General features: G+C 36.4%; 1 protein-coding gene across 2 annotated transcripts in view; it reads left to right on the plus strand.

Moving 5' to 3' along the window:
• srp68 (signal recognition particle 68) overlaps positions 1-10,370 on the plus strand; it is a 63,274-nt gene extending 52,904 nt beyond the window's left edge. For both annotated transcript variants that reach the window (XM_019119078.2, XM_042758175.1), the window contains 2 exons: positions 193-245; positions 8,854-10,370. In XM_019119078.2, coding sequence (XP_018974623.2) covers positions 193-245; positions 8,854-9,081 — 281 coding nt within the window. In that variant the 3' untranslated portion in view covers positions 9,082-10,370. The remainder of the gene's footprint in view (positions 1-192; positions 246-8,853) is intronic.
• Positions 10,371-13,602: the final 3,232 nt, after the last annotated feature.

Consider the following 13,602-nt stretch of genomic DNA (forward strand, 5'->3'; position numbering starts at 1 on the left):
GGTCTCACAGGTTTGGAATGACATGAAGGTGAGTAATTAATGAGAGAATTTTCATTTTTGGTTTAACTATCCCTTTAATGAGCCAGAAAAAGTCTTGTGTTGACCTTCCGCCCTCATCCACAGACACAGTTGCCATAAGTTTTGAAAGCTTTGTTAACTGCAACTGACTGTGACAATGTATTTGTGTTTTAGACACAGAGGATATTGCTGAGGTGCCCCCACAGCAGCAGATTAAAGACACCACGGTAAGAGAGGACAAATGGACTCTTCACTGAATATTTCCAAACATTTTCCCAGAGTTTACCTTTATTAGCATTATTAGTTTGCTCCAGATTAATTAAAATATTCAAAGGTGTTATATATATGATATTACAGTGTTTTGTAATTTACTTTTTAAAACATTTGCTGATTGTTATTCACAAGCTCAAGGTCATGTCTAGTTTAAAGTTTTAGACAATACATGCAAACATTTAACTGCTCTCCAGATACTCGTACACAGAAGTGTTTAAGAGGGAGGAGGAGGAGAATGGGTGAAATAACAGCATAGGGGTTTGAAATGAAGGCATAGGCATCATTTGTGGGTGGGACATGTATCTACTTTTCTAAAGCCATTGAAATATAGCTTGCAGAATTTATTCATCCCTTCTCCAAACTGCTTGTCCTATGTAGGGATGCTGGAGCCTATCCCAGTATCTCGGGCCAAAAACAGAGAAACACCCTAGATGGATAGCCAGTCCATCACATGCCTAACACACACAGACATACACATTCTATCTTGTACCTTATGGGCAATTAATTGTTTCCACTTGTAATTCCTACATAGAAGATAAAATACATTTGAATTCATAAGAAAAATTTACACACCATGAAACAGAATGCTTTCAATTTATCATGCATTTTGCTTAAGTACAGTTTTATACAAATGTTTGGGTACCTCTCTAAGGCTGCATAATAATGTGCTCTGTCTTTATAAGATCGTAGTGATATGCCTTTCAGTTTCTAGAGAAAGCTGGATAGTGTAATATTTTTCAGAGAAAATTCTTGGTGTAGCAGAATTGGGTTAAATAAAATAAAATCGAATGTGAAAAATAGACTGCAAGGGTGTGGGCACCCTTTTAATTGAGTTGATTTGAATACCTGCAGTCACTTAATGCTGATTGATTGCAACACATAATTGATTTTATTTTATTTTTGTTTTTATTTAGTTATTTATTTATTTTTTGTTAACAACTGTTTATTGAATTTTCTTCTGGGAACAGTAATATAAAACAAAAAGCAACTGTGCAAATTTAGAACCCATCCCAACCCTTGTAGACTTCTAAATAAATACATAATAATAATAAAATAAAATATAAAAATGTTTATTAAAAAAATTATAATATAAATAAATGAATTAATAATAGTAGATAAATAGAAATAATAATTTTTTTACAAAGGTTTTAGAAAAGCTGACACAACATTAAAGAGCAGGTCATATGGTATTTTAAAGTGTCCCAATATTGTATTGGAGTCCCCTACATCAGGTTTAAATGCATCTAAGGTCAGAAAACATTGTAATTTTCTCAGAATATACATTTAATATTAGTCATTTGCCAATGATTAGATTAGATTCGGAACAAGCCCCTCCCTTCCTCAAGCCTACTCTGGTCTGATTGGTCAGCTGGCCAAACCTGTTGTGATTGGCACTGAGATGAGTCCTTGAGCCAGTTAGCCAGCGCTACCATTGACAAAGCACCTTTACATAAAACAATATAGTCAATCCGTTCTTATGATGACATAAAATACAAAAACACTTATGCAAGCGAATCGTGCCCACAGCTAAAGTTTAGCTGCTAAACTGTGAACACTAGGTGGATACGTTAGCCGAGTGCCAACGTGACTAACTGATTAAACACTACAGTTTGTAAACCAAAATATGTCTACTGTTATGTTTGAAGAACGACAGACAAAAGACGCTTGGTCTTAACTTTTAATCAGAACGCAGAACAGTTGTATCACAGGAGCACCAGCCGAAATCACTCATCTCTCCCGCATTAACCCTGTAACTGCCAGTGCAGCACAATAAACAGCAATTTCACAATTATTATAAAGTCTGTCTGCTACACTACCATTCTTTATTATTAAACAAAGTAATTAGAACAACGTCAGTCTACAATAATCAACATATTCTTAGGTTCACTGCGAATTTTTAGAACTACTTCAGTAAGACAGTAATATCGTGCTTTACCTGGAAACCTAAAGCTGCACTAGGTATACATCACATATTGGCACAAAAGAATTATATTTTGAGCACTCAATTGAAAATGTACACCTAACGTATTAATCATACTACTTACAGGTTGTGGTTCAGAGAGCTTGTTAGTCCAAATTAAGAAGATTAGAAACCAACGAAGATAAAAGCCCAGATTAGAGAAGCAGTTCTTGATAAAATGACAAGCACACAAAAAAAGGCTCGAATTGTATTTCTGTGGTATCATTGAACACCTCGTCTTCTCAACATGATGTAAACGCACTAATAGCAAAAGTGTTTGTGGGCAGATCAGACTCTGTTCGTATTTCGCGGGCAGGCGGGGATTATGCAAATGTGTTACCCAGTGACGTACACCGGTAACAGGCAAAAGATTCAGAACCGACTCTCTCTTTTGAGAGACAATATCTTTATTTATCATGCACTTTTTTGATTAACAACTTTGCAGATTGTTTTCATTTAAGGATAGCTACGTTATAAACTGCAAAAGAGAGATTTTTCAAAAACCTATATGACCTGCTCTTTAAAAGCTGAATGCCATAAATTTAGTTTGCACATTAGATCCATGTAAACGAGAAGTTGAGAGTTCCATCAAGATAATGTCCAACAAATATACAGTCCAGGTTCGTCTGTCCGTTGTGAGAGGAGGATTCCAATGGTTGACTAGCAGTTTTTTTGTTGCTGTGAAAGCAGCTAACTGTAAACATCTTTGTTAGACAGACAAGGTGAGGTCCCAAAAGTAATTCATGAAAAAATGGCATGGAGTCAAACACATCTCAGTACCCAACAAATAAGAGAGGTCCTGTGAGAGCTGAGTCCAAAAAGGTGATAGACGTGCCTAAAGATCCTTGTGAATAGAGATTACACTTAGAAGACGATGACAGATTCATATAAACATGTTTTTAGAAGACAATTTAAACATACCCCATACCTGATCTGAAAATAAAACATGCACATCCTCATTAAGATCCTTAGCCCAAACAGTTTTTAGTATAAATGCTCAAGAAGAAAGAGATAGATAACTGAAGCAGAGGAGGGAGATTCCTTGGAGGGAAGGATTAATTTGCGCAAAGGGTGAATAGGCAGTTGGGAGTTCCAAGGCACACCATATGCCCGTAGGGCCGATCTAATGCGCAAATACATAAAAAAGGAGCTGCCTGGAAGATTATATTGAGTTTTAAGATTATGGAAGGATTTTAAACCACTATTATCAGAGATATCTCCCAGCATGTTTACTTTATTATTAGTCCATTGTGGACAATGAAATGGAGTACTGCCTGACAAAAGATTATTATTGTGGAAAATAGGCGAATGCCTATGCCATATTGTAACTAGTTGTGAACGTCTTTCAACATCCCTCCATGTGGAGAGGAGGTGGGTTACAGTGGGACCAAACCAAGATTTACAAGCGGAACCCCCCAAAAAAGATGCTTCAATTTATATGGATAAACAATAGATTCCTCAGTTGCTCTCCAAGACACAGAAGCGTCAGGATCAAACTAAACTGATAAAGGGCAGAGGGAAAAGGGTTGAGCATAGTGTCTAAAATTGTGAAAAGAAAGACCTCCATGTAATCTACATCGTTGTAAGGTAGTCAGTTTAATACAAGAACGTTTCCCATCCCATATATACCGTGAAACACATGCATCAAGTTTGTTCCAGTAGCCAGCCAGTCGAGAGAGGAATCATAGAAGAAAAGAAATTGATACATGGTTGAACATTCACCCAACTGACTGTGATCCTAACAAACTCGATCCTAGAACCAGATGCTGTAGAACCGCCCAAAAATAGTTCCATTCTAGCTGGTCGAAAGCTTTCATCACATCTAGAGATAATACTGCATAAGGGGAGGACGACATATTAGTTGAATTAATGTGTTATAACCTGCGTAAATTATCCAAAGCTGAGTGAGATTTAATAAATCCTGTTTGGGCATGATGAACTAGCCTATTCATAAATTTTTCTAGATGACGAGATGGTACTTTAGCATATAATTTAACATCAGTCCCTATCAAAGAAAGTGGCCGTTAGCTAGAACAAGAAGTCAGATCTTTATCTTTTTTTAACAGGAGAGAAATAACAGCTATATTAATAGATGGGTGAAATGAGCCTTGAGTAACTGAAAAATGTATAATTTTTAACATGAGAGGGCCTAAATCCGACGAAAAAGTAGTATACAGTTCGATTGGAATACCATCTATGCCTGAGGATTTCCCCTCGTTCATAGATCGGGGAAATGACTCCAGTTCCTGCAGAGTGATCGGTTCAGCCAGGTAATCCGAATCTGACAGTCTGGGTACATCAAGGTTGGAGAGAATGGATGCAATAGAGCCAGGGTCACCATCAGCAGAAGTAGTATAGAGGTTAGAGAGTGGAAGGCGATATTAATGTCTTTTGGGTCTGTCATAATGAGCCCATATTGGGATTTCACTGCTGAAATATTAGCAAACTTTTCACTGTTGGATATTCTTAGAGCTAAAAGGTGAATTCTGCCCTGGATCTCAGTAATGAATTAAGTTCGGACCTAACCGCCATGATTTTGCTGAGTGTATTGTCTGAGAAACCACGCTGATTATCTCTAGTCAGATTCTGGAGCTGTGGTTCCAGTTCAACTATCTTTTTGTGACGGTTTTTCTGAAAGAAAAAGGCATATGAAATTGAGTTATTCCTTATAAATCCTTTAAGTGCATTCCAAAGTGTTTGCGGATCATCCACTGAACCTCGGTTAATTTCAATAAACTCAGCAAAATATTTCTGAATTGACTGCAAAAGTTTTCGTCCAGGAACAGATATCAGCATCACGAACAGCTGAAGATAAAGTAGAAATGAAAATATAGTCAATTCATGAATAGGATTTATGAGTAGCAAAGAAAGTGAAAAACTTAGCAGAAGGATTTAATAAGCGCCAACTATCCACCAGTGAAGATGGTTACACATTGCCGAAGTTTGTCAGAACAAAAAGCTTGAGAGTGTGATCCCTTTGGTCCAGATCTATCTAAGATGTGCAACATTACAGAATAATTATCTGCACACAATGCAATTTCAAAATCCGAAAATTTCAAGAGATATAGCTTGACAAAACTGAGAAAAAATTAGGGTCAGGAGTAGAAGTGGCATAAACTGAAAGCAATACGATATTCCTATTCTCCACTATTGTTTTTATGTGTTATGTGGTTATATGACATTGCTAAAAATAACCTTATTTTGTGTATTTGGTGTAATGCAATGTTTATGCGATTTAAGGTTCAAAAAACACATTTTCCACATACTGTTTCTCCTCTATGCCCCACTTTTCTGAAACTCAATGATTTTTGACAAAGCTAATCATTCTGAAAAATGAGGTGTTATTGATTGGCCAAATAGAAGCATTGTAGGCTACTAGTTCAGGAAACAGTCCTTGTCCTCCGTAAAATGCGTTGCACACATCTGAATATTTGGGTTGAACTGTTCTGGAACAGTGTTGTAAATACAGCTCAAGCCCTTATTTCTAGTTGTGTCCTCTTTTGGAAGGCCATACAAAGTAGTTTCGCTTTCCCAACGAAACACACAGTGTCTCCACAACATGGTGGCGGTGGCAACAGCGAGAATAAAAACTACGCCGTCTTTCTTTGCATGGACATTTGGGTGGAGTTATGCAAATCTTCCCACATTGTGACGTAGACATGGGGGCATGTTGGAATGAGCTGTTTTAGGAGGGCATGGTTGACTCTCTTAACTTTTATAAATATCTCTTTGGATATGAGACTTTGCGCACCAAGAGCTTGTAACACTCCAAAGAGAAAGGAAAAATTGAAATCGCATCATATGACCCCTTTAAGACAACCTTGGTTTTAGTATCCGAAGATTAGTGAGATACCACTACATAAAACTTATTTTTACACCTGTGTATATCCTCCACTTTCAAATGGGTTTCTTTAACTAAAACTATATCAGTCTTTCTTCTTCGCAAAAAAATCAGAAAACCTGTCTGTTTGTGAGGGCCATTTAGGCCATTAATATTACAACTCAGAATATTAAGGTCAGTCATAGGTATCAAACAGAATTACTGCATAAGACAAAATATAAGTTTGAAAATAAAACCAGTTGAATCTACCATTAAACCACCCCCCATCCTTCCCGTCGCTATTCAAAAAAACATAAACACATTTCCATGTACTATGGCAGAACAAGCAAAGAAAAACCATCAACAAAAACCTGCACATAACTGAAGCACCAACATTGGCCCCATAGTCACATATTGACAAGGTAGTATCTCTATAAAAAAAAAGAGATATAGAGAGAGAAAAATAAAACATAAAATAACATGCATAAAGAAGCAAAAAACAATGAATTTACAAACTGACAAAAATTAGAGCACACAACAAAATAATCAGTAAGCGATACTGTATGCACAATGAAAGCTTCTAGTAACTGAATTAAGAAGTGAACATTAAAGTGAACAGTGAAAGACACCGGGTACCTAACCATCTCTTCGATTAGACCGCAAGTACCGTAGTTCACTGAGAGTTGGTGGATGAATGGGATCTGAGGAAAACTCTTGCTTCTTCTGGGGGTTATAGCATTTTAGGTTCACCTTAATTGAGGATAACCTTCAGTGTTGTAGGATAAAGAAGAAAATTCTGGATGCCAGCTTCTCTCATTTCCTTCCTAACTGGCACAAATGCACTTTTTGTGGTGACCAGAGAAAAATCTGGAAAGACAGACAGTGTTGCTCCGTCGGATGTTTTCACCGGGGCATGAAGTCTGGCTCTACTAGCTCTACTCAAGTGCGACTAGGTTAATGAGCACGTCACGTGACTCAGAATTTATTTGATTGACTCAATGAACCTTATGCTTCAAACACGGGTGTAACCAATCATGAAAAGGATATTTAAGGTTGCTAATTGCTAGTTGTGCTTTTCTTAGATTCTTTACTGGAAAGTAGCAACATGGGAACCTCAAAAGAACTTCCTAATGACCTAATAACCAGGATCATTAAAAAATGAATTAGGAGAAGGAAATAGGAAAATTATCACAAAGGTTTCTGTCTCCACAATCAGAAATATAGTAAGAAAATGGAAGACCACCAGAACAGTCCTTGTGAAGGAAAAGGCAAAGAATGTTTAGAATGGTCACAGACAAACCCGAGACAACCTCCAAAGAGCTCCAAGAACATCTTGCTGCTGGTAGTGTCATTGTACATCATTCCACAGTCCATTGCACTTTTCACAAGGAACAGTTTGATTGAAGGGTGATGCAGAAAAACCCTTTTCTGCATTCTGCCAACTAGCAGAATTGTTTGAGGTATGCAAAGACTCATCTGGACGAACCAGAACTATTTTGGAATTAAACTGCTGTGAATAGATGAGACTAAGAGTTATTTGGTCACAACTAGAAGCATTTTGCATGGCAGCAAAAAAAGATTCCAAGCACAGGTACTGGGAACCTTGTCAAAGTTGAGGGTAACATGGATTCCATCCAGTATCAGCAGATTCTTAAGAACAGTGTTCAAGAATCAGTCAAGAGGTTGAAGTTACACCAGGGTTGGTTGATTTTAGCAGGACAGTGACCCAAGCCATTGTTTCAAATCTACCTTCGAATTCATGCACAGAAACACATAAAACTTTCTAGAATGGCCGTCCCAGCCCCCACACTTGAACATCATTGAAAATCTAGGGAATGATTTGAAACGGGCTGTCCACACTTCTCGGCCATCAAACCTGACTGATCTGGACATTTTGCAAGGAAGGAGGGTCCAAAATACCTACAGTCATATCAATGGCTGTAAGAAGTGTCCACATCCTGGTATTTTAGCAAAAGGAGGCTCTACTTAAATATTGAAGTGATTATTACATTGCATGCCCAAATTTTTGCACTTGTCTGTATTTTTAATTATTATTCACATTGCACTGTTTGTTGATTCAATAAATGTTATTTCAAAACTGAAATGTTACTGTTTTCATAACCATAAGGTGTAATAAGTTGCTTCAAAAGGCCAGCAAATTAAAAATGTAAATTATAATTATATGGGGTGCCTTTGCATAAAACTGTATGCCATTCTCATGAATGGAGTTAAGCACACAAATTACATGAAAACCAGAAGTTAAACCTTTATCTGAGTTTAAGCTCTAAACAAATACAAGTAGTGTAGAAATAGAAATACAAGTAGTGGATATGCATATCCCCCCCCCCCCCCCCCAGGCAATCTAACATGTATGAGTTCCTTTTTTTCATATGAACAGATTTTGAGAAATTTTGCATTAACTTGCTTACCAAATTAAAAATTGTAATGCTAAATTTCTCCAAATCTGTTCCGATGAAGAAACAAACTGAACTATTTGCTGAACTATTCCTTTAATGACAGCAAGGATTATATTTATAGCCTATTTTTCTTTGTTTCTAGTGAATCTTTTAAGAGTAGCCCTTCTTGGAAATCAGCAGGCAATGTATTTGGTTTCTATGAAAACAAATGAACAAACATGCAAAGGGTGGGGAATGTATTGAATTTTGTGAATGATGGGTGTTTGTATTTACGTTAAAGCAAAATATGAGCTGGTCTTGTAATAAGAAGATTGTTTTTGTTTTTGAATTTTAATTATTTTTTTCCCCCTCTATTTTATCTATAGCCTCTGTCTGATCGTTTGGATAACTTCCGGCTAGACCCTACCCTCTTGAGCAAGCAGCCCAATCTGGTGCAGTTCCCTCCAGATTTCCAGCCAATTCCGTGCAAGCCTCTCTTCTTTGACCTGGCTCTCAACCATGTGGCTTTTCCACCTCTTGATGACAAGGTGGAGCAGAAGGGCAAGGGTGGCATCACTGGCTACTTTAGAGGCTTCTTTGGCTTTGGAAGCTAAATCTGGCCTGTTTGGCTCCATTTGAAGTCATCTGAATATAAATATCTTAAGACCAAGAGTTATGGATCCTTACACAATTAAAAGGATAGTTCACCCAAAAATGAAAATTCTGTCATTAATTACTCACCCTCATGTTGTTCCAAACCCATAAGACCTCCGTTCATCTTCGGAACACAAATTAAGATATTTTTGATGGAATCCGAGAGCTCTCTTACCCTCCCATAGACAGCAGACCTTGATCGTGGTAGTACCCTTGCTGTCTATGGGAGGGTCAGAGAGCTATGGTGATGCATAAAAAAATCTTAATTTGTGGTCCGAAGATTAACGGAGGTCTTGCGGGTTTGGAACGACATGAGGGTGAGTAATTAATGGCAGCATTTTCATTTTTGGGTGAACTTACCCTTTAAACCATTTTTCCAAAACATGCCATAATAGGTTTAAGAGGTGTAAGTGAAGCCTGTTTGGTAGTGAATTCATACTAACTTTTTTGGTTATATAAATACTGCCAAGTATATTAATCAATGGTAATGCTTCATGCCATGACACCATCTATCATACAGAGTTTTAGTCCATCTTTATTTGATTAGATTTTTTTTACTTAGATGCTTTTGTTTGCTTAGATCTCAATCTGCCTAGCACATTACAGAAGTGTGCTTATTGTTTCACTTAAGATTTCTATAATTAACACCGCTAAGGATCTAAAATATTTGTTCTCACTTTGAGGTTTAGTGGTCAGCCATTCACGTCAGTCATTATGATGATATGATGAATGCAATGTTTATTCTATTAGAGGACGTTATGGTCACTTCAACAATCAACTGTGACAAAACAGGAATTACCCTCATCATTAGATGTATAGATAAGTTGAAGGACTATAGGATATGTCATCTTGCATGTACCTTAGAAATATATACTGGCATAATTTTGTTTAAAAATCATATGACATATTTTAAACTATCATCTTAATACAAAGCCATAAAGAGAAATCAACAAATTTGCTAGTGTTTTATTTGTGATTGTTTTCTAATATAATTTGCTAACTTTTGTTCTAAAGATTCCCTTTTGTTCTAACTAATTGCTTTCAACTTGCAGATGAGTTTTTGCAAAAAAAAAAAAAAAATCCTTTTGTCAGTTTTGTGAGCAAATGTTGGTGAGAATTAATTTAATCTTCAATAAACAGACATTAATCCATGATGATGATCCTGTTAAATGGATAAGATATTATAAATGATGAAACTGAATGATTTTAGTTTGAAGTCTCTTGATTTAACAATAAAAAGTCAATAAGTTTTTTTTGGTCATCACTTCATGTACCATGGATTTGAACTGGGTCAGATATTAAAGGTTTGTCTGCCTGTGTGTTTCTGTGCATGCAAATCAGGTCTGTAAGCATACCAAATGCATGAGAAGACTAAACTTTAGTCACTTTCTACCTATATGATTAAGAAGTCTCGAGTAGATCTCTATGACAGCTTTCTGTTGTCATCTGTTCATCTTCATTCCTGACCACATGTGCAGCATTCCAGCAAGGGTGCATTTTAGGCCTGAGGAATGTTACACATAAGGGAGTTTAAACAAAGTTGTCAGAAGGCTGCTTTCTGCTTTTTGGTTGCAGCTTGGATTGCAGATTGTATATCAAAGCACAGAAATTCTATTGTCAACTAAAAGTAATTTTTAATTTTAATTTAGTGAATGTGAAGTTCAAAAACTTTAAAGATGTCTATTAGTAAAATAAAGTGTCTGTCAACATTTGTTTGGATTCTTTTGTTTGAAGGAGACAGAAAGCTAATTAAAAAACTTAAATAAAACATCAGTTGGTATATACATGCAAGTACCAAACCCCAGTGTGAATTATCATCCTCCAATCCCAGTCACTCCTTCTCCTTAAGTGTTCTGTTGATTTAATTTTATTTTTAATTTTATGTATTTTTGTAAGTAGAGTATCAAGCTGTATGGAACACCACTCATGGTTTTCATATTGTATGAGGACTGTTATGTGGCAGTACAAACATTCACTTGAATCAGAGAAATACTGATTTGTGGACATTACATGCTTTATGTTAGGGCTGCCCTCGACCGAAGATTTTTCTGGTTGATGAGTAGTCGTTCATTTTAAGTATTAGTCGTCTAATCACATGTTTATTAATAAACCATTTAAATCATTATAATGAGCCTTTAATTGCATACATAGCCTAATAAGTGCTCAAGCATGAAGCTTGCAACAAGGAAATGGCAGAAGTACTGATTATGAATCTGTCAGGGAAAAATAGTAAGGAGGCTGCATTAACATTTTAATTCACTGATAAACAAGTGTTTTCTTTGTTTCGGTTAAAGTGATGAACTGGGCGACACTGACTAGTCTGATGCACCTATATGCATGTTTCATATGGGTTACATAATCTGAGAATATTTGTTTTCCATTTGAATTGGTTCATTTGAAAGTAGACATTTTACTCTCTATAGATATATTTTAATCTCTGTAAGGCAAGGATATATATTGGCGCTCAAGTTTACAGACCGAGACAGCAGAAAGCGCGTCCTGTTTGCTTTCATTATTTTGGGAAGTCGTGGCCTAATGGTTAGAGAGTCGGACTCCCAATCGAAGGGTTGTGAGTTCGAGTCTCGGCCCGGCAGGAATCGTGGGTGGGGGGAGTGCATGTACAGTTCTCTCTCCACCTTCAATACCATGACTTAGGTGTCCTTGAGCAAGGCATCGAACCCCCAACTGCTCCCCGGGCGCCGCAGCATAAAATGGCTGCCCACTGCTCCGGGTGTGTGTACACAGTGTGTGTGTGTGTGTTCACTGCTCTGTGTGTGTGCACTTCGGATGGGTTAAATGCAGAGCACGAATTCTGAGTGTGGGTCACCATACTTGGCTGAATGTCACGTCACTTTATTTAACAAAAGCGCGTTTTGTTATTGTGAGTGCACACAAATAAATGTAGAGTCTTTACATATTTGAAAGATGTATTACTATTGTATGTATGAACAAAAATGAGGGATTGTTTTAAGAGCAAGTGAGTGCACTGGTGTTATGCCGAATTCTGCACCCCTGCTAGATTATGCACCCCCTCATTAAAGTTTCTACCTGATTGCCTAATCCCAACCCCACCCCAAACCTACTCCTAGATCTACCAATACTAGGGGGTGCATAACCTGGCAGGGTGGAAATTTCGGCATTGTCCGTCAAAAACTGTGTGACATTTCACCCATGTGGATTTTTTTTTTTTTTTTTCTGCGACTAATAAAATTTTGGTCGACTATTAGAGGTCAGGCCTACTTTATGTAATCTGAAATCATTAAAAAAATTACTTAAAACATTTTCCTATGATTGTATAACTATAGATTAAGTTTTTAGAACATCCAATTGAGAGACTACATATGTTGTTAAACTATTTAGGTGAACAGCAAAAACTGAAAAGAAATTATAAGGAATAAGGTAGACTGGGTGACTTGTAAGACCATTAGTTTAACGACTTTGAAAGTAAATACTGGGGTGAAATCCCTATCATACATGTCTACCACCATAAAAAAAAATAAAAAAAAATATTCGCAGGACTGGAGAAGATAATTAGGTACAAAAATTGTGTTAAATTAATTTGATAACATTTACTCAAAACTTCCATCTGAATATATATAGACATGAAAGGTTATAATACTATTGTCCCCATGGGCCCACAATGAATGCACATTAAAAAGTGTATTTGTTAGTGTAGTTTTATGTGTCTATGATATATTTATTTGTAGTTGTTTCCCATTTTAGATGTAATATTTCCTATCATTTATACATATACATATATATATATATATAAAATGCTTAGGAAGTAAATTTGATTTACAATAAATTTGTTAAAAAAAAATTACTGATGTGGATATTATTATTAGTGTTACAAGCCACACTGGTAGTGGAGTAAGTTATAACAAATAAATGTTAATAAATTAACTGGGTAAGGCTAGTAGAGAGAAAGGGAGTGACTAGGGCGAGACATTACGCCTGCATCATTGTCACACCCTACCATGTGACCGTACATGTTAGAAATGTGCGCTAACTACCAAGGCCCTGAGAGAAAGTGACCCAACAACATTCCACATCATGTTATGTTCACAGACTTTATGTATTTAACAAGCTAACAATTTTAAAAAATTAGTGTCCTGAAAATAATTCATATGAATTCCAAGTTATATTGAACTACTGTTAATAAAAATGATTCTTTAACATTTCTAACAAAACTGAGTCAATTTTAATAAACCAAATACTAAATCACTATAATTCAGAGAATATTACATTAACTTACTAGTCACAACCTAATTTAGGGCTAATTTGTAATGTTGTGACTAATATTTCTTCATTTTGCAATAACTTTTAATTGCTAACAACTAGGATAAAAGATTTTTTAAAAAAAGAAAAGAAAGATGAATGATAGAGATGTGTGTGTGGGGGTGAAAAAATGGAAAGGTGAAACTGGTCTGCCCGGTTCTGTAAAAGGAGGTGGCCTGGGTGTCGCCCAACACCTGTTACTC

This window comes from Cyprinus carpio, chromosome A6 (assembly GCF_018340385.1).
Source record: "Cyprinus carpio isolate SPL01 chromosome A6, ASM1834038v1, whole genome shotgun sequence".
In the NCBI taxonomy this organism is placed as follows: domain Eukaryota; kingdom Metazoa; phylum Chordata; class Actinopteri; order Cypriniformes; family Cyprinidae; genus Cyprinus; species Cyprinus carpio.